The 22,627-nt window shown below is 40.3% G+C and overlaps 1 protein-coding gene across 1 annotated transcript in view; it reads right to left on the bottom strand.

The window, feature by feature from the left end:
* mfas (midline fasciclin) overlaps positions 1-22,627 on the bottom strand; it is a 94,128-nt gene that overhangs the window by 10,445 nt on the left and 61,056 nt on the right. The window contains exons 2-3 of the mRNA XM_019044007.2: positions 3,084-3,295; positions 380-473 (exon numbers count right to left, since the gene is read on the bottom strand). Coding sequence (XP_018899552.2) covers positions 380-473; positions 3,084-3,295 — 306 coding nt within the window. The remainder of the gene's footprint in view (positions 1-379; positions 474-3,083; positions 3,296-22,627) is intronic.

The raw sequence follows: 22,627 nt of genomic DNA, 5'->3' as shown, positions 1-22,627 counted from the left end.
TGACTTTTCAAGCTTTTGAACCAAAGAATTTTCTCAATTTTCCATGACTTTACAACGTTTTTCATTTCAAATGAATATGCTTTTAACCAATATAATTTTGCCTTAAGTCTCTAGTGATAGAAAAAAATCGTAAATTTGAGAACTTAACAACCTAATTTTTGTCAGGAGAGCAAGTAAGTAAGTGCGATATAAAAAACAATGACATTTGACATAATGACATATCATTGATAATAACATTTTTAGACCAGAAGAAAGATTTTCAAAATTCTGCAGAAAAATTCTCCGACTTTCCAGTGTTGCGCAAAATTCCTTGACTTTTCTAGGTTTCTAATGACTTTTTAAGAGCTAGTCACTCTGCATAATTAAAAAAGATTCTTACCCTTGCCACCATTGTTTAGCGGGAGACATCTGATTCAAAAGGCTGAATAGACTAGGAATGGGCCTGCCAAACACTTTCTTGAAGAGTTCCATTTCTGAAAACAGAAGAGACAAAAATGATCATGAGTAATTTGGACCACTTAAAATTTTCCTTCTTTAACAAAATATTTGAGCCTCAACTGAGGGGCTTGGAGGACAAGGCGCATAGGTAAGTGCAGTTTCTAAAAAAACTTGAAATATTAATGATTTCAAGCAGAACTATTCTTAATGCACATTCTTTGAAAAATTCGCTTCCGGATTCCAATTTTTAAGCATTAAAAAGTCAGTTGAAAGTTTCTTTCTGCCATAAGTGCCGTAAGGATCCACATAATTTTGAAAATTTGGACAAGAAAATTCTCGAAATAGCAAAAAACCGCACTTATGCGCCTTGTCTTCCAAGCCCTTCAACTGTTCTCCCGAACTGTTGGAGACAAGCGTTTGTTGCGCCAGTATTGCCCGACGGTACGGCAACGGCAGCAATAATCCGTGAGGTGTGCCACACCAAGTCCTGCAAATCGGATTTTCTTTGCGTAAACCTCAGATTTGCCTCCGTGCACTGCCGGCGCACAGTGGATCGAGTCAATGGAAGAAGTCGGATTTTTGACATTTTGGACATTTTTGACAAAAATTTTAAAATTTTGTTTATCTCATCACAATTTCAATTTAAAGGGGTGCTACTTACAGGAAATTTTACGAGAAAACCAATGAAACTACTTTTAAAACATCAAAATTACACATTAATGGAGATATAAGCTTTGAAAGCTTCTAAATCCTGTCCGATCTCACCCATTGATAGATTCACTGTGCGGCGATTCGAATGCGGCACGAACTGGCAACGCTGATTAAAATTTAATTATTTTCGGGGGCTAGGGGGCTGGCAATTAAATTGAAGGGGTCTGCAAAACCCTCCTCTCACACAGGCGGCCCCAGGACGCTGCGCAGTAGCGGTGATTGCGCTAATGGACGATAAATGCGCGAAGGAAGTCTCATTTCAGGATGACCCTCGCCCCCTGGCCCCTAACCCTCCCCTCCCCCGCCCCCGACCAGCTTCGGGACCGGGTGAACATCGGATGTGTCCTGTGAAACGACACTCGCGCTGTTCTACCGCGCTAAGGTAGAACGCCGTATGAACATTCAAGAGTTGCCAAATTGTCCCAGATAAAACATGTATTCTTGAGAAAAATTGGACCGCGTTAAACAGAAAGGAACCAAGTCACATCAGCTATTGCCAAATTTAATTGAGCAATTTAATTTATTACATAAAAACGATTGTGCGGATTTCCGTGCAAATTTTAGTGAAAATTCTCCATAGTTTGAAGCAAATCCCCTAAAAATTTTAAAGGAGTCCGCGCAAAAATTCTCTCATAAAAAAATTAATTGCCCAGTTAAATTTGACGATAGCTGATGTGGCTTGGTTCCTTTCTGTTAAACTCGGTCCAATTATGTGTATTTTCCCTTGGAATCGTCAGACATTTTAGACGAAATTAAGAACAAAATTGTCAGGAAAAATTGAAGAAAAATAATCCACAATTTTCCCGGTAAAGTAAGGTTTTACTGAAGGGAATGTGACGGCGTCTGAAGGCTCATACGGCGTTCTTCCTCACCACGGCAGTGTTGTTCTAGCCGGCGCCGGTGACCGGCCACGGTCTACTTTTTCGGCCTCTTGGTTTTCGAAAACCGAAAGTTGGGGCCCGCATCCAACACACACCCACGATGAGCCGCTTGCCAACCGAAAAGTTGTGACACAACATGAACCAATCTCGGAAAAATCCAACTTCTTTCACGGTCCCTAGTCAATGAATCATGCAAACCGAGACAAAATACTGATGGGAGAATAAGCAGGGGGTAGACTTCATCCACCGTGGAGCGGTGACTTTGACTCATTGTCAATTTGCCTTCAGTTTTCAGCAGGGCCGGATTTAGGGGGTGGCCACACGGGCCGCGGCCCATGGCGGCAAATTTAGGGGGCGGCAAAAGTTGTAATTTGTTCAAATGTAGGTATCAAGAAAAAAATCTAATTCCGAAAAAAAATTGCAAACGAGAATAGGCGGAAAAATCTCTCATTTCCTGAGAGTTTAAGTATAGTAATTTCGAATTTGTTCGTCTTCCGGTGATACAAGAGACAGCGCCTCTCATTATTCTAGTGAAAAGAAACTAAACATGCAATTCGGCCTGGAGCGGCGCGGCGCAGAAAGCAAGAATGACGAGGACTTGAGATGGAAAGGAGAGGCCCTCGGCGCGCCGCGCCGGTCAGCATGGAACACATACTAGCGCCTACAAGACTCCATGAATACTTCACGCATTGCGTCAAACGTAGTGCGGTCAGCAGCGCAGCGGTTGGCGTGAAACTCATAGCGCCTACAAGACTGCATGAATACTTCACGCATTGCGCATGATGGAAGATTAACTGGACTGCATTTTACAATTTGGAACTATGAATTCTGGCCCGGTTTAAAAACAACGTGTGTGCCATTAGTTTCCCTGTGCACATGAGTGTATTTTCAGATGAGCCAGAATTTATAGTTCCAAATTGCAAAATGCAGTACAACCGTTTAATTGCAGAAAATGCTTTCAAGGAAATAGAAAATTAATGTTTCATAATTTAAAATGCGTGTTTTGGTAAACATTTTATTTCTTCATTTATTCGATTAAAAATGTTATCTTACCGGTCTCTCCGGAGATGTCCTCCTCGCTGGAGTCATTCTCGGTGGACCTGGTGTCGTTGGTGGTTGCGACATCGGTGGCAGAGGGCGCTGAGACGGTGGGTTTCTCCTCGCTGCTCGTCGCAGGCGAGGCCTCAACTTTGGGTTTCACGTCCGACGGTTGAGCGAACAAGTCCATGAAGTCTTGGTGGGCCGCCTCGATGTCCTTCCGCATTCTGAAACACAGATTCAAAACCCTCAGTTATTTCTCGAAGGAATTTTTCATCAGCAGTAAGGCTAAACAGGAGGGAAAACGGAGCAAGGTGCTCTGTACTCACTTCAAGGACCCATGGCGTCTTCGAGAGAGGCGAACATACAGAAATATTGGGGTGGCAATATTATGAGGAAATTAGGGGGCGGCAAATTTTGCAATTTTTTTAAATGCAGGTACAAAAAAGTCGGATTCAGAAATAAATTACGAACAAGAAGAGGTGACAAAATCTCTCATTTCCTGAGAGTTCATTAATTTCTAATTTTATCGTATTTCGGTGATACAAAAGACTGCGCACCTTTAATTAGTTGAGTTAAGAGAGAAACCAAACACGTAATTTGGCCTGGAGCGGCGCGGCGAGGCGCAAAGAGAAATGATGACGAGGACTTGAGATGAAAAGGAGAAGCCTTCGACGCGGCGCGGCGGTCGGCATGTAACGCATATTAGCGCCTACGAGACTGCGTGAATACTTCACGCATTGCGTCAAACATACAGTACGGTCAACAGCGGTCGGCGCGGCGTGAAACGCACAGTGCCTACAAGACTACATGAATACTTCAGGCATTGCGCCAAACACAGTGTGGTCAGCGCGGCATGGCACGGCGGCGGAAGTTAAAATTATTAAACTACATTTATGTTTGTTCTTTCTTTACTTTTTAGTTCATTTCTTACAAATGAAAGGCCTTGTCCCCATAGAGATAGGTTTTCGGAACTGACCTTTCGCGCGAAGTTCCGTGAACTTTTGCTAGTAGTGTTGACAGGGCTTACGCAAAAAATGTTTCCAACACGAGTGAACGCGTCTTATGCACCCCTCCCCCGCTGGCACGTTCACTTGATGGTTTTTATTGATGTTTCAAAATGCATGAGAAGAGGGCGGCAAAATACAGGCGGCCCTTGGGCGGCAAGTAGGTAAATCCGGCCATGTGAGAAACGCTGGTGTTGCTATCGCTATTGTCACTCTTCGAAGAAAAGTGACGAAAAGGTTGACTCTGCGTCATTTGACGCAAAGAAGATCCCAAATTCCAAAAATTGACAATTATTTGGCAGGAGTCCAAACTTTTAGGACGAAAAATGGGGGATTTCACAAGAAATGCTGATGAAGTTTGCTTACGCTAGTATGACCCCTTAAAAAAAAAAAAATCAGTTTAAACCCTCATAACCTCAGTAATGAGGCGAATCATGCCTTGAAACTTAGACCCAGTTTTCATTAGAGAAGTAGAAAATTATCGAAAACTGAAAATCGATATTTTCGACGCCGAACCGGTTTTTTCGCTGTTCTGGACAATTTGAATTTCCATCCGAAGTCTCATTTCGCTGGACTCCATCACAAATAAAACCCACTTTCTTCTACTTTTGAGGGGCATGGAGAGGGTATCTGCGAAGTGACCTTTCTGAGCGCTTCCGATTTTTAGTCCCGGCCAAAGTTGGTTAAAGCTCTCTACGTGCCAGTGATGGTGCGTCGAAGGACTTCAGAGAGTCATAATCAATCATAAAAATTCAGGACGCCTGATGCGATGAGCAGTGTTCTTGACTTTCGAAGGTAGTAAGGTGTAGGAACGAGCACGGGGCATTATAAAATTTCACCAGAAGTGGCTGGTCACAGCTATAGAAATCAGGTCTGACTCTTGACAGGCGAACCGTGTCCCACGGCTGGGACTTAAACCCTTCAGAGGGCTGATTCTTGGCAGTGATAGATAAAGCTTCAGACAAAGAGGAAAAAATGGGGATGGAGGGATCCTATTGGTGGAGGCATGCGGTTGCAATGCGCATAGGAAAAAGCGAACACGGTGAGAGGGGGAATTCGGTTTGATGCTCTGACGAATCTTGTGGTCGAACCGCAGTCCATTTAAAAAGCAATTAAGAGTCGCGGATTCAGTTCCACAGTCGTTTTCTCTACCTCGTGCAACAAATGCTCCGAGCTATGCAGCCGTGCTAAGGCAGAACGCCGTATGAACATTCGAGAGTTGCCAAATTTTCCTCAATAAAACATGTATTTTTGACGACATTTATACATATTTTCCCTTGAAATTTTCGGAGGTTTTGGATTAAATTGCGTACAAAAGTGTCTGAAAATTTAGGTAAATAATATTCGCAATTTTCCGGGTAAATTCGGTATTTATCGGAGGAAACTTGGCAACGCCTGAAGGCTCATACGGTGTTTTTCCTTAGCACGGCAGTATGGTTCCACAGGGTGCGGGCGGCGGAAAGTTAGCCGCGCAGCGTATTGGCGCAACTGGCTTCAAAAATTGAGAACTTGGGTGCGAAAAAGGCACATTTCAGAAGCTCAGAACTTCGGTTGACGTTTTTATTCTTGACAGGAAAATAAATAACTAAATATTCTGCATAGTTTAAAAGAATCTTCAGCACAAATCTCAAATTTAAGGATCCAGCGGTTTTCTCACGAACTAGAAATTGTTAAAGGCGATTTCTGAAACACTTCGAAGGCAAATTGCCCTTTTTGTACCCAAGTCCTCGATAAAATAGACCTGTCTCTATCGCGGACGTTTCTGACGCGAATAGTATTTCTATTCGCAAAAGGTAGGATTAAAATAGTCGCAACCGGTTCCATGAATTTGACGCGCGGCTAAATTCGCATCGTCCGCGCTCTGTGGAACCGTGGCTTCTGTCAACGCAACTTGAAGCGGCGCACAGAGAATCGAGCCACTGGAAGAGGTCGGACAAAATTTTGAAACTTCAATAGCTCATGACTCCATTTATAGAAAACTTGGAGATTTTAAAAGTGATCCATTGGTTTCCTCGAGAAATATTCTTGAAGAAGCACCCGATAAAATTTAAATTTTGACGAATTAAACATCAAAATTTGCAGTTTTGGTCAAAAATGTTATATCCGACCTCTCTGATTGACCCGTTCTACCGTGCGGCACTAGCGCGGGGTAACGGCGCGGCGTTTCGTCGTGAAATTGCAACTTTTTTATTGCGACACTAACAAACATGAAAGGAACCAAATGATAATCGCGCGGGAGCTGATCCCGATTGATTTCTAATTGAGGGCCAGAGACGGACCCCTGGCAAGGCGTGAATGATCGATTATCGATTTTTGCCCATTTGAGGCTATGCTAAAGAATCGATAATTAAGGTGTTCGTTGCGAACACCCTGTTTATCGATTATTTTCCATGGGTTTAAATGGCAGATCAATCGATATATCGCAAAGCACGCCACTGAGACGAACCCGTAACCCGGCAAAAGTGGGACTAATCTCGGCGAGGATTCAACGTCGCTCATAAATATAACGACTTCCATTTGGATCGCGATTAGCAAAAAGGAACCAAACCACATCAGTTATTGCCAAATTTGACTAGGAAGTTTAAGTTTTTACAAGGGAACGTTTATTCGGATCCCATAGAATTTAATGGAATTGGCTTCGTGCTGTGCGGAAAATTCACTGAAAGCACAAAAATCCGCACAACCGTTTTCATGTAAAAATTTAAAAAGCCCGATTGAATTTGGCAACAGCTTATGTGGCTTAGTGCCTTTCTGCTTAACACAGTCCATTTTACCTTCGCTTGGCACGTGGTTTGGTGTCCAAGCGCAATATTATTGTAACCGACAAGTGAAAAAACTGAGTTATCCTTCAATCCAGTGGGTATGCAATTTTACCCACTCGGGAGTTAAAATAGTTGTATCGCACAAATAGTCTACTATCAGTGCTCTATTTAACGGTACAAACAGCGAAGTTTGTGCATTTGAGCGATAGATGTTATGATTTACGTAAACTAGAGTGGTTTTGTTGTGTTCACGACAAACTGATCAACTATTTATAGTTACCGTTTTTCTGAGGAACTCAAGGGAAATTTCTCTCTCAATCGAGATATTTTAGTAGGTTTATGAACGCCGAAGAATATCTATTTTCTTTTTCCTAGGAGAGGAGATACTATGAATTATAAACGGGCACATTTTCGTTTCGGTGAAAGTTTTGAAAGTCTTGCATTATGATACGCCACATGCGGGTGGACGAAGATACGACAGAGCCCGAGCCCGCTTGTTGCTCACTCGATGGACGCTCCTGCGTTTTACTTCGATGATGAGCAACGACCACAGGTAAAAATCTTCTATATTATGATTAAAGAAATTTTCTGGGACAAACACGTTCTCTTGCGCACATGGCCGTAGTGTTGAGCGATAATGCTTTGGTCGTGAGACTTCAATTCGTTGCTTAAAGATACACACTAAAAAGCACATTGGATCTGGAGTCCAGACTCTTAAAAACATCCACAAGAAAAATACTCTTGATTCAATCGGATTTTTGCTTAAATCAAGAACCACGCCTCTTAATTTGAGCGGATTTCTTTTTTGATGTAAGCAAAAATCTGATTGAATCAAGAGTTTTTTTTCTTGTCAATGTTTTCAAGAGTCTTGACTCTGGATCAAATGTGGTTTTTTATTTTTTTTTCTAGTGCATTTTAAAGATAGGTAGTTAATTTATGAAATATAAATGTTGTTTTATTTTTCTTTTGGAGTAAAATCACACTTTCGAACTTTCTCTCCGAAGAGTGTGAGTGAATTATTGCAGAGAAAACTTGGACGGAATAAATATTCATATAAATGTGCTCTACGTAATTAATGTACATGAGATCCCTCTAATCTTGTTTTCTTTTGTGTTTCTTAACTACCGAAGTTTTTTTTAAATAATTTATCAGATAGAGGCATACATATGCACAGTGATCATGTGTATCCGTATAGGAGGGCTTCGAGATTCCAACTGAACACACTGTGGCTAAAACGCAGGGGACTCTAGAGATCCTACAATAATCCCTCAAGTTCAATTTAATGTATGGGACATTGATTGATTGGGTCGTCAGTGGTTTTGCTGAATTAAGGAGTCGATGTCTTCAGAAATGACTCAGTCACCTTCATTAGGACGATGGACATGTTCATTTTTCCGGCTAAATCACCGGTAAAAATGGCGGTAGGAGGAAACATTTCATTTTTCAAGAAAAAGAATTAATGTCACGCACAGTACCACGGCCGATTTTAACGAGGCAACCTGGTCCGAAAGGTACCAGTTACTTTGATAAAAATTATTAAACGTATGAATCATACGCCTTAAAGAAATTTTCAGAATTTTAAAGCACCTTACATGCAGTTTGAGACAATTTCGTCATGAATCATTACCAAATCTAATAAGCGTCCTTCCTTCTCCTTTTCTCCATTCACCCCTTCTTTCTTTGATCCCTTTTTCTTCTTCCTTTTTTTCGGGCACACAGGGGAAACTACGCTTCCTTTGGATCCGCCTATGTAAATAAATACCCAGCAAATTCAGCAGAAACAGTAGCAGTACTTTGAATGATGACACCACAACTTGATTGTCTTCACTGTTTCTCATGTAGGCTTCTCATGTCGTCTCACTGTTTTGAATTACTATTTATGTATAATGCACTGCTAGTGGCAACAACTACTTGTTTTGTCTCCTCGTCTACTGTCCTCCAGATGGCCGCACCTCATGTTCCAACATGCATTCGATTTTTGCTTGGTTTGTAAACACACAATACGTGCTCCCATCGATTTTTGTATCGCGTTTCCACACAATGATGGTGAGAAAATTCTTCCGCGTCTTTTGAATCTCATTTTCCACTTGCGCAAGCAAATTTGCTATGGGAACTTACTGCAAACAAAATATCATCTGCTCTTGACATACGCTCTATGTTTTTTGGAAACCAAAGAGATTTTCTTAAAATTGATTCAGCTCATAAAATACACGATGAATTAATTCTTGTCCGTAAATATAGAAACAATTGAACTTATCAACTCAGTGGCGTGGCGGTTGCTGCGCTGGCATTATAGACAGGAGGTCTCGGGTTCGATTCCCGACAATGCAACTCGAATTAGATGGTCTCAAAAACGATTGCTTCGGAGTGGTTGTGTAGTAGGGACTGGGAGGGGGAGGGCTCCACTGAAAGAGTAGGATTAAGTACCACTTGTGTGGTATTTGAAGTAGTAAAAAAATAAGCGATAAAAAAATAAACTAGCTCACGCTCCTTTTAGGACCAAAAAATCAAGCTCGTAACAGACACTTTTTTACATTATTTTTTAGCACTTTTCAGGCAATTCTCGCGCATATTTTTCAAATTTTATTACTCCTAAACGCTAAAATGGAAATGAATCACGTATGTTTCCATGAAATAAAAGAGATTCCTGACGAAGAAGGTACACTTTAAAGAGTTTAAAATTATCTTGTGGTGACATGACGTCAGAACAATAGACGTCACAATCCGGTTTCCATACTTCGAATTTATAATTTTGAGGAAATATTGACGCCATATTGTACCAACCACATTCCCGGTGTAACCAAATTGGCAGCTGCAGACACACAGGAAAAAAAAAACACATTGGATCTGGAGTCCAGACTCACAAAAACATCGACAAGAAAAAATACTCTCGATTCAATCAGATTTAAGCTTACAAGGACCAAGCCTCTTAATTTCAGTGGATTTTCTTTTGATTTAAGCTTAAATCTGATTGAATCAAGAGTTTTTTTTCTTGTCAATGTTTTCAAGAGTCGGACTCTAGATCCAATGTGTTTTTTTTCCAGTGTTCCTTTTATTTCTAAGCTGCGCGGCATCGCTGCTTAAAAAAAACTTAATTTTCACCTCCCACTTCCCGAAGCTATTGTCTTGGGGAATCAGGAAGAACCAACGAGCGAGCAGCGAGCAACAATACCACCGGCGACCGGAGCGTGCAGCGGGACGAGCAACCGGTTGCGCACGACCGCTCAACTGAAGATTGTTACAATGTAAATGATGTGACACGCGTGAAACAATATTAAACGCACGTGAAACAAAGTGGGAAAATAACATCAGACACCCAAAACCTACTCATTTTTTGACGCTAAAAAGGGCAGAGCAACAGTAGTTCCCTTGGTCATAAGTCTGCGTGGCTAAGACTAAACAAACGTAACAACTTCACTGGAAAAAAAAAACACATTGGGTCTAGAGTCCAGACTCTTAAAAACATCGACAAGAAAAAATGCTCTTGATTCAATCAGATTTAAGCTTAAATCAAGAACCAAGCCTCTTAATTTGAGCAGATTTCCTTTTGATTTAAGCTTAAATCTGCTAAGCTTGAATCAAGAGTCCTTTTTCTTGTCAATGTTTTCAAGAGTCTGGACTCTAGATCCAATGTGGTTTTTTTCCAATGTTCTAAACAACTATTAGAAATAGTTTTCAGGCAAAATTTGTTGTTCTAAACGTCAAATCCGTCAAAATCTGATAGAGGTAAATTAACAATTTTCCCCTCACACTTTCGTCATTTTCCCTGACATTTCCAGGTTTTCCCTGACTTTTTAAAATTCCCCGGCATTCCCTGACCGCGGAAACCCTGTACGCTGTTTTTCCTTTGCACGGCAGCACGGCTGTTCTCAGCCGTGAATATGGGGCTGGGGGGGGGGGGGGGCGGCGGCTATGGTCATGGTAGCCGCAAACTAGCTTCGGTTGAAGCGCGGCGCGGTGTGCGGCCAAAAAAAGTGGAAAATCCGAGCGAAACGGTTTAGAAATCCGGGCGGTTTTCGGTTGGTTTCGCGGTCGAAACCGCCACCGCCGACGGAGCCGCGAGCCTGGGCGTCGTAAAAGCCGACGGAAATAATAAAGCGACTTTATGGGCGTCCTCCAAGCAGACACGACCGCATTTGCACCGTGTCGAGCAGTGGTCGTAAAAATTGGGATTCGCGGGAGGTGCAAAATTAGTGCAAAAACAGGAGAAGAAAAAGAAAAAAATAAAAAATAAAAAAAAAAAAATAAAAAAAAAAAATAAAAAAAAAAAAAAAAAAAAAAAATAAGAGATGGAAGGATGGATAGAGCAATAATTAAGGACAGGATCATCCAGGGCAAGAGAGCCATCGCGATGCTGAACGGGGTGCTCTGGGATCAGAGCATCTCAAAGGCAAACAAGCACCGGATATATGACGCCATCGTTAAAAGTATCGTGCTCTATGGTAGTGAAGTGTGGCCTTTGACGAAAAGAACGCAAGAAATGTTGAGGGCAACTGAAATGGATTTTTGGCGGCGATCTGCTGGCATTTCGAGACGGGACCGTGTCCGTAATGAGAGAATTCGCCAGGTGATGAAGGTTGAGAAAGATATCGTGCACGACGTCATGTCCAGGCAGTTATGCTGGTATGGACATGTGCAAAGAATGTCGGAGGAGAGGTTGCCCAAACAGGTTTTGGATTGGGTACCACCTGGGAAGAGGCGACGGGGACGTCCCGTAAAGGGTTGGCGGCAGGGCGTTGACAAAGAGATGTTGCGGTGTCAGTTGCCCGATAACCTCTGGGAAGACAGGCATATGTGGCGCTTGGGTGTCGTAGAACGCCAGAGTGCGTTATAAAGCGACTTTATATATATAGAAAAAATAAGAAAAAGGAAAAAATAAGAAAAACAAAAAAAGAAGAAAAAGCAGAAAAATAAGAAAAATAAGAAAAAGAAAAAACGGAAGAAAAAAAAGAAAAAAAAGAAAAAGAAGAAAAAGAAAAAAAGAAGAAAAAGAAAAAAAGAAAAAAAAGAAGAAAAAGAAGAAAAAGAAAAAAGAAGGAAAAGAAGAAAAAGAAGAAAAAGAAGAAAAAGAAAAAAAGAAGAAAAAGTAAAAAAGAAAAAAAGAAAAAGAAGAAAAAGCAGAAAAAGAAAAAAAAGAAAAAAAGAAGAAAAAGAAAAAAAGAATAAAACGAAAAAAAGAAGAAAAAGAAAAAAGAAGAAAAAGTAAAAAAGAAAAAAAGAAAAAGAAGAAAAAGCAGAAAAAAGAAAAAAAAGAAAAAAAGAAGAAAAAGAAAAAAAGAATAAAACGAAAAAAAGAAGAAAAAGAAAAAAGAAGAAAAAGAAAAAAAGAAGAAAAAGAAAAAAAGAAGAAAAAGAAAAAAAAAGAAAAAAAAGAAAAAAAAGAAGAAAAAGAAGAAACAAAAAAAGAAGAAAAAGAAGAAAAAGAAGAAAAAGAAGAAAAAGAAGAAAAAGAAGAAAAAGAAGAAAAAGAAGAAAAAGAAAAAAAGAAGAAAAAGTAAAAAAAGAAAAGAAGAAAAAGCAGAAAAAGAAAAAAAAAGAAAAAAAGAAGAAAAAGAAGAAAAAGAAAAAAAGAATAAAACGAAAAAAGAATAAAACGAAAAAAGAAGAAAAAGAAAAAAGAAGAAAAAGAAAAAAAGAAGAAAAAGAAAAAAAGAAGAAAAAGAAAAAAATAACCAAGGGGCAGAGATACAGATTACAGAGGGTATCTAGCTATTGTTGCTTTTAAAATTGAGAACAAAAATAGAGCAAAAGCCCGGAAATTGGGCGAGGTGGAAAATCTACGGCCAAATTTTCTAAGTTTGAAAATATTTTCTTGTACTACTTTGATAAAAATTATTCTAACAACAGGATGTCTGATCGTAGTTTTTACATAGTGGTTTTAATTTTGAGTGTTGAAGATTTTTTAAAATTTAAAAATTTTACTTTCTTATATCTTGCTTTGAAAAATGAAAAATTAACATTGTAACTTTATCATTATCTTTCAAGGAACGTTCTTCAAACCGATGTCCAATGCTAATCGAAACATTTGAGAAACCCTCAAATCCAATTCAAGGAAGTGATCGGCTGATGGCTGATCAGTCACTTATGAGGTGCTGATTTAATGATGACTGATGACAGGTGCAGTAGGCGGTTTATAAAGCACGTTCTGCCAGATCAGGTCTTGTGTGTTTGACTTGCAATATTCTTCAAAATTTCGGTAATTAGTTATTATTATGCAAATCTGAGTGTTGCTCTCCGATAAAGAACGTTTTACACTAAATAAAGGGAAGACGGTAGAGCATTTTTATTTTTCAATGCGTCAAGGATTCCTGTGTTAAGATTTTTAGATAAGACGTGTAAGCAGCTGGTCTGACGTCAAGACCTATGCAGTGAGATAGTGCTGAGATAACTTCCCGACGAGCTATATAGAAATTTGAAGTAGATGGCAATTTACGAAAGTCACTCGCATGCACACAACAGAGCGGTTGGATATTAATTATTTCTTCTGGAATGTCTCGGAAAAGTGCGCGCTAGAATTGATTTGTGTATCACGAAAAGTCGTGCATAGAACGCCCCATAGATCACGCTCAGAACCACGCATGACACATCTGAAAACTCTTTAAATGAACGAAAAACTAAAAAAACAGCCGTGAAAACTTCGTCCGTAGCGTACAACTTCGTGGATATACATGCGTTTTTGAAATTTAGGAAAAAATAAAAAAAAACAGCATCAGGTGATATTTCACAGGATATATCACAGGTATTTTTCAAGTGAAAAACTCAGTTTTCCTACATTGTAACGGTTATGTAACTTGAGTCACCAAGGATTCGGAATAGTTCTACCAGTCTAAACGCAACATCCTTGTAACAAACAAGAATGAAAACTCAGTTATCCTTCAATTCAGTGGTTATGTAATTTGCATCACTGAATAAGAGTTCAAATAGTTGTATCGTACAAACGGTTCGGTGTATCAGGGTTTTATTTAACGGGATGAATACTCAAGTTCGCAAATGAAAACGGTAGATGATATAATTTACGTACAGAGCTGCGTAAAATTTGGGTACATTATCTAATACTTTACAAACTTTTCAAGGTTTTGAGAAAATCCCTGACCCATTCCCCCTCTCCGAGAGCACAAAGTTTCCGTCACCAGCAGTCGTCCGCAAGGTTGCCACCAAGATAGCTACTCCCGCATATCTCTTTATATCCACTCCCGCGTTAACCGACCTTTCCCGCAAGTTGGAAAATTGGCTCATTCCGCGAAATGATCTCTCAAGATATGGACTGTGTACAGATTTCCAGCCGTCAATGCGCGTCAATGCGCGATAGTGTCTCTGAACTCAAACTGAGTTGTGCGAATCGGTCTGTATGGTCAGCACCCCCCCCCCCCCCAATTCCCTATTAAAACCCGTAATAACAGTACACTGGAAAAAAAACACATTGGATCTAGAGTCCAGACTCTTGAAAACATTGACAAGAAAAAATACTCTTGATTCAATCGGATTTTTGCCTGAATCAAAACGAAATCCGCTTAAATTAAGAGGCTTGGTTCTTGATTTAAAGCTAAATTCTGATTGAATCGAGAGTACTTTTTCTTGTCGATGTTTTTAAGAGTCTGGACTGTAGATCCACTGTGTTTTTTTTCCAGTGTATAAAACAGTGTTCGAAACTCACAAGCGTCAATGCGCCAAATGCGCCTAAAAATCGGTCATGGCGCCTAAAAAATGAACGCTCTGCGCCAACGTGGCCCTTAAAAATCTATATTTTCATATTAGGTGATTATTCGAAATTTTCAGCACTACAGGAAAGCTTTTTCTAGTCTTCACGATTTCATCCTTAGTGCTTTTATCTTCCCCAAGTTACAGCTACTAACTAGTTCTGTTACGAAAAAATCTTGCGTCTAATTTTCCACGAAATGCGTCGTGATATATAGGCAAAAAGTCAATTTGGCCCCTAAAAAATCTTCAATGGCGCCTAAAAATCGGACTTGATGCGCCACATGGCTCCTAAAACTCAAAGGTGAGTTTCGAACACTGGTATAAACACGAGCCGTCGCCAGATTGAAGCGGAAAGCTGGGTCCACTCGAAAATCCTCATCGGTGCCTCAGTGGACGCAGGTAAACACAAACATACTTAGCGCCATCCGCAAATGAAAGTTGGCTGTTGACAAAATAAGAGGCAAACTTGCCTAGGTTGCTGGGTCCCCTGTTCAAAACTTTCAGCAAATGCCGGCGCAATACTGTCATGCTAAGGAAAAACGCCGCATAAGTCTTCCGGCGTTGCCAAATCTCCTTCGGCAAATCATGAATTTTCGGGAAAATTTGTGAATATTTCTCTTCCAATTTTAAAGATGATTTCGTTCGTAATTTGACCAAAAGCGTCTAAAAATTGCGAGGACAAAAATTCATAATTGTCTCCGAAATTAAATCTTTTCTGAGATGAAATTTTGCAACATTCGAATGTTCATAAGGTGTTCTTCCTTAGCACGGCAGAATAATGAAGGGGGGCCTCGGTGATATGGACGTATTTCTGCCAAACGGCACTATGTGCATTAAGACATGAGCCCTAAAACCCATGAGAATATATGCATAACAGGGCTCACGTCCTAATGCACATAGTTCCGTTTGGCAGAAATACGTCCATATTTATTGTTTGTGCATTGAAATCTGTAGATAGAGTGGCAATATCGTTGGGAACGTCCTTGAAGCAAAAATGCCGGCCGGCGGTGGCGGCGTGCCGGTAATTGGTAGGAACCGGTGCGCTGCGTAAAAAAACGTCGCGAATATTCGATGCAGAGTGGATCATGATCATTTCCGACGATTGCACAATTAAAGCAACGATAGCTTTCAGGAGAAGTAACATTTCCGAATGTAAATTTATACTTTTTGTCATAGTTCGTTTGAGCGTTCTACCGGGCCGATTTCCATGATTTTTTCGTAAATCGAGAGGTAATAGGCCCTAGATGAGCCCGCTGTAATCAGATTTTGGAAAAAGGACCCAGGTTTTTTTAAAATCACGTTATAAAAGTGAGTGAGTTTACGGAATGCTCCGGTACTGCTACCGCTATGCGCGGGAGGATGCGCAGTGGTCGAGGAGGTTGCGCAGTAGCTGTGTAGCCTGCGCATCAGCTCTACACCTATTTACACAAGCTTCGCGCCGGCGTACTCACGGTGAGCGGAGGCCGAGTCGTCTCAGACGTCGATTGCGTCCACTTTACATCGATGTGGGTTCAATCCCCGACTCAGGAATTCTTTAATATTACTTGACTATCATTGTTCATTGTTTTACTGCAATATTTCATCAAGCAGTCATTCCAATATGCGTCCTTTTAATTTTAAAGTAATTTTAAGTATAAAGTTTAAAATTAAAGTATATCTCATATCATAATTTTTTGGGGGAAAAATAAAACTAACACTGATTGGAGGGTAAAAATAGGGCCGCGAAGCGGCCCATTGATGGCGCGGAGCGCTTTCAGGGGTTGGGCCGCGTAGCGGCCAGGGGGCGTAGCCCCCTAGTATGTTTATATTCTTTTCCTATTTCTGTAGAATGCTATTAGGATGAGCCTAACTTGATGAACTTAACTTACCTTTTAGACTGAAGTGATAGTGGAAAGTTAGACTTATCTATAATCAAAAGTCTTCCGAAATCGGATTTGTATAGGAGAAAACACCGCAGTCCCCAAAGGAACTAAATGAGAAAAACATTTATTATTAAAGTTAAATCAACCCAAACTTAGAAAGGCCAGCCAAAAAGGAAATCCAAAACTAACAGAAAAAACAAAATGTGCAGAACAAGAAAAAATATAGGGAACCAGACCTAAAATGTTAATAATCAGAATAAATAAAAATAAAGAGATAAATATAAAAACTCTAACTTTTATTTTATTATAATGATAAAATGATTTTGAAAATCTGAAAAGAGTTGGCTTATCTAGAGACAATTTTCCGTCGATAGCCGCAAAAATCATGAAAATCGGCCCGGTAGAACGCTGGAACTAAGCGTTACCAGTTTCGCAAAATTAGGAGGTCTTGGAGCTTATAGTATAGATTGCGCATCATCAAATGAGCGTATAGCTTATACTTCAGAAATTGAGTAGCGACAAATCTAGTTGTTTCCTGTATTAGTGATTGATTGATTTAGTTGGGAGATATTATAGTTGAAGATGCTCGAGTAAGATGACAAATAAAATAAACTGCACGAACATATTCAACTATCTAATTCAGAACTTCTGTGCTATTATATATAAATCGTCTAGAGCTTCGAGATTGGGTCAAGTTTACTTTGGGAAACTATTTTTCAGGAATTATCTTCTTTGAGTGACTGATCACCTCTCCACCTCACCTTTCCCCGTACTTTCACGCGCACACATACATCTATTTCGCAACCAGAAATTTTTCAAACGAAGGGGGTGAAAGGACAACATTTCCTCTTGAGGGGTGGCCGAGAATGAGCAGTTGCTATAAAATTGCGGATAGTTTGACTTGTTTAGGCAAAATTTCGGTATTTCCTGGAAGTTAAGGACTTTCCTTGACGATGATTTCGCCTCCTTCCCCCTTGGTGGGAAACTTAAACCTTAAGTTAACACCCTCATTCCTTTTGGTTGCTACAAGAACCCTAGGAAGTGAAAAACATCGATGTGCATGCAGTTTTTCGGAAGATCTTCGAGGAAAGTGACAACTGACAGATGTCAGAGATGCATGCGACTCTTACTGCTCAGAGTTCACTGCTCAGGCTCCAAGTAAAATAGGAGCAAATGCAGCAAGCTGCAGCAACTTGGCGCTGACGACGGGCAACGCCAGCTCCAAATCTGATTGACCGTTGCCCATGTTGCCTAATGCTACGCTGCCATCCTACGGAACAACGCCGCACTATGGTTCGAAACTCAAGAATAGGAAGAAATAAGTCGGATAATGACTGAAAGATCACGAAAGTTTCGTAACTGATGCTTCTTGAGTTGCTAATTTCGAATTTGATGTAAAATCGCCTATATTTTAACACCCTGATCTATTAATCACGGGCAAGTTTATGGCACGCTGCGGCGCGGCGTGCTGCCAGCTCGCAACGCGTACTGGCGCCTACAAACCTAAGGTGATACTTCAAGCATTGCGCAATGCAAGAAGTAGCCCTTTAGGTTTGTAGGCGTCAGTGCGCGTTTCGTGCTGGCAGCACGCCACAGTGCAGTGTCCCATGGACAAAAATCGAAAATTCGACTTTGTCGGAAAATAAAAATGACCGATGAATTGAAGAAATGGATGGATGGGAAGAAAAAATTCGTAGTTTCTTGACATGAAAATGTTATTGAAGGGGAGGGAGGGGGAGGGGAAATCACGGAACCTGCGCGGATGCACAATTAGCAGAGATCCAGCAGCGAGCATCATGTGTTATGACGGGTGATAACTGATATTACCCTAATCAGAACGGAACAAGGTAGAATATTTAGGTATAAGGTATGTTTGTCCATACAAAAACCATGTTGATCATTTTAAATTCTTAAATTAAGGGCCTCGCAGTCCGGTCTTCCGTTGATGATGTCAAAAATTCGATTTATTCCAAATACGCATCTTCAAATGCAGATTGAAAAAATATATCAAAATATATCAACGCAATTTTTTGATATGTTGTTCAGAATACCTTCAAGATTCAGAATATGTTTAGTTTTTAGCCCCAAAGTGCCCCAAATCGACGGAATCGTCATTTTTGTGACCTCAAGTCAGGGCTTAGGCGCGCACTGAGCGGCATATTGGCTTGCTTTTATAACAGTCATACGTGAAACCAAAGAGAGCCAGTGTGCATGCATAAGTTCAGCAGTGTTTTTTGATAAGTTGTTAGAATAATGTTTCAACTCCATTATCTTTTTGATTTCCACGCAATTGGACCTCAAATTTAACGAAAAATACGGCGTCCGTCCTTTCATGTCAGAAATCAACTACGTGATCGATAAATGAGATGTGATGATATCTTTAAACAGAGATTAAAAAAAATATATCAAAATATATCAACGCAATTTTTTGATATGTTTTTCAGAATACCCTCCAGATTCAGAATATGTTTAGTTTTTTAGCCCCAAAGTGCCCCAAATCGACGGAATCGTCATTTTTGTGACCTTACGTCAGGGCTCAGGCGCGCAATGAGCGGCATATTGGCTTATGATCGTGTGTTTAAACATAGATTAAAAAAATATATCAATATATATCAACGCAATTTTTTGATATGTTGTTCAAAATACCCTCCAGATTCAGAATATGTTTAGTTTTTAGCCCCAAAGTGCCCCAAATCGACGGAATCGTCATTTTTGTGACCTCTAGTCAGGGCTCGCAGGCGCGCACTGAGCGGCATATTGGCTTATGATCATGTCTTTAAACATAGATTAAAATAATATATCAAAATATATCAACGCAATTTTTTGATATATTGTTCAGAATACCCTCCAGATTCCGAATATGTTTAGTTTTAAGCCACAAACTGCCCCAAATTGACGGAATCGTCATTTTTGTGACCTCAAGTCGGGAATCGGGTATACTCGTTGAACTGCATGATGCGGCCCCTGTTTAAGGCGAACTTCATGATTTCTTTCCGATAAAGAAAATAAAAAAGTTGCATACACATGTGGTTATTAGACATGATGTTCATTCTATACAATACTCTAATACATACCCCCCTCCCCCCCAACAAAAATTCTATCCGTCTTTCCGCATCGTCCTCCAATTTTTCGGAGTAGCCGATTTTCCCTCGGATAATCACAGTTTTTGAGCATTTTTTGTTCTTGCGACTTTTTCCTCAGACAAAAATTTAAAAAATAATTATAGTACATGTTAAAAAGGTTTAATATGGGTAAAGGTAACAGGGCCTGTTGTTAACCAGTAATTTCAGATCAAATCATGGGGCATGTGCCATGACCGTCTTTTTCCAACCTGATTCGATCTCACTATAATATTGTTACAGTCCTCCTCCCCCTTCCAGGTGCTGCTTTAAAAATTTAATCCCATCTAACGATAGACTATATGAATAGGAGGTCTCATGTCAAATTTTCCATCTCTACGTCCATCCGTCTTTGAGCTACGAGTTCGGTTCCTACCGCCCGAGCGCTCACTATTTAGTAACTTTGCGACCGCTCCCCCCCCCCTCCCCACCGCAAGTGTCATTTGAAAAATTTGACCTTTTCTAACGATGGCCTATCGGTAGAAGAGGTCGCACCCAAATTTTACTTCTGTATGTGCTACCAACTTCGGACTAAAATGTTTGTCCCTACTGCCCAAACGCACGTCTTCAAGTATCACTGCTTCCGCCCCCCTCACCCCGCCACAAGTGTCATTATGAAATTTTGACCCCATCCGACAATAGCAAATAAGTATAGGAGGTCTCATATCAAATTTCACTTTTCTATGTCTTTCTGTCTTTGAGCTATGAGTTCGGTCTCTACCGCCCAAACACTCGCCTTCAAGTATCAGTACTCCCGCCCCCCTCCTCCCTCCCCAAAGTGTCATTTACAAAATTTGACCTCATCTAACGATAGTCTATATGTTCAAGACCTCTCATACCAAATTTCACCCCTCTATGTGCTTTTGTCTGCGAGCTATGATTTTTGTCCCTACGCGCCATAAGGACACCGCACTGTGCGCCGCGCGCCATAAGAACAATTCCGAGTCGCTAAATAGACGTATTTCTGCCGAACGGAACTGTGAGCACCATGACGAGAGCCCTGTTGTTCGCGTATTCGTATGAGTCTCAGGGCTCATGTCCTAATGCACAAAGTTCCGTTTGACAGGAATCAGGGTTGCCCCACACGGGAAAAAAAAGCACGAGGTTGTTAGATGATATGGACATTTCCAATTAATTGTGCATGGTACTACCCCAATTAATTATGGTAGCATTGGTAGCACCCCAATTGATTATGGTAGTACCCCAATAAATTAGGTAACTAACCCAAATGTTGCGGTACTACCCTAACTTGAGTTGCGGTACGAAAACAATTAAATTAGAAATGTCCATATCATCCAAGAGATTGGGATAGTGCCACAATTTTAGGAGATAACCTCTGACACTTGTTTTTCCGTGCAGAATTTAGACAATGAAATTCCCTGACATTTCCAAGACACATTTTTGTGAAATTCTCTGACAATTGAATATGTGACGGGTGATTAAGAAGGTATGATTGAAAATAGTTTTCTGGCATTTCTTGTTCAAAATCTCAAACCCATTTTAGAAAGCAAATGAGGGTGATTTAACAAATTTTCCCTGACATTAACGTCATTTTAACTGACATTTCCCGGTTTTTCCTTTTTAAAATTCCCTGACATTTCCCGGTTTTCCTTGACTGTGGCAACCCTGAAAAATACGTCCAAATCTCTTTGATCAAATACGAATTTTGTTGAAAATTTGAAAATTGTTGTCTTCTTGATTGAAAAAATTAGTCCACAATTAAATTTAACGTATTGGAAAAGTTCGCGGGGAATGCCTATGACTTTACTAAAAATTACGATTTTATCAGGAAAGATTTGACAACAATCGAATGCTCTTACGGCGTTCTTCCTCAGTGCTGCCGTAAGTCCACGTTACACGATTCGAAATTCTCTTAATAAGGAGAGTTAGGACATCTCGGACCCTGATGTCACAAACGGTTACAAATATTACAAATTTTGTAGCGCTTCTCGTAATGTTTATGATACATTCCCGAATGCTTGCAAGTTAAGATCGCGCATGAGCGATACGCCGAAAATCGCAGCTGCTTTTTACTCCAAAACTGTTAATTTGCTCTGGAAAGTTAATTTCCAAAAACCCAATAGAAAACCTAGCTCCATCAGATTAACCTGTGTATTTGGTACATTCTGTCACAAGTACAGCAGTGTATATCTTGTAAGAATTATGATACAAATTTTAATACAAAAGTGTTTCTCATAATTTGAGCGATAACTATTCAAACACTGCGGCCATGGGGCTGTATACAGATTATATTGAAGGCGCGATTTTCATGCGCGGGTCAAGAAATTCGATAACTCGTGGAAGACATAGAGTGACTTCCACGAGACGCGCATGAGCAGGTAAAATTAACAGCGTCATATTTGGCAACAAAGTTAGCATTGGAGTCATACTAAGTTGTGGCTGGAGAAATCGCCAAACGCGCTGCCTCGGTTGTCGGACTCGGAGGTCACTGAACGCTACCGTTTAGCTCACAAACTAACCACAGGAAAGTTTCCATCATGAGGGAGTCGGTAAAAAAACTCGAGAAAATAAAAGTCGCGTTTAGAAAGACCTTTGCGACACTAGGTTGAGAGAGATAATTGCTAATGTTCAGAGACATGTAGGTATCCTGTAGACATTTTCAGAGATATGTAGGTTGGTTGGTAGATACGTTTATTTGGTGATTTTAACAATTGAGCCATTAACACCTTAGAGGAGAGATCAAAATATAGTACAGAATTTAAAAATTTAAAAAGTAGGGGTCACAAAAGGTAGTACAGAATTAAAAGTTAGGACGTAGGTATAATATGTAGGTAGATATGTAGGTAAGCAAGAGTGCCGAAATCATTACAGGGAATGCTCACAGTTACTACAAGGTGGATGAGGGATAACTCGGTTGAAAAGTAACTACTGTGTAAAAAAATTATTGCGTCGGACCTTTTCAATAAGGGGAAACGGGGTCGGATTACATTAAAACTGACGTTATTTTATTTTTCTAAATCGACCAGGTCCCATAGAGAAAAAAAAGGAGGTGTTTGCATTTCGGGCATCTTGGAATATTTTGATGATTTGATGACGTAGGTGGGTACAGCTGGGTACAGCGACGTCCCCTTCACGCTGTACCCACCTACG

Source organism: Bemisia tabaci, chromosome 7 (genome assembly GCF_918797505.1).
Source record: "Bemisia tabaci chromosome 7, PGI_BMITA_v3".
Lineage (NCBI taxonomy): Eukaryota > Metazoa > Arthropoda > Insecta > Hemiptera > Aleyrodidae > Bemisia > Bemisia tabaci.
The sequence above is the reverse complement of the archived record's forward strand: the minus strand, read 5'-3'. Positions and strand labels throughout refer to the sequence as shown.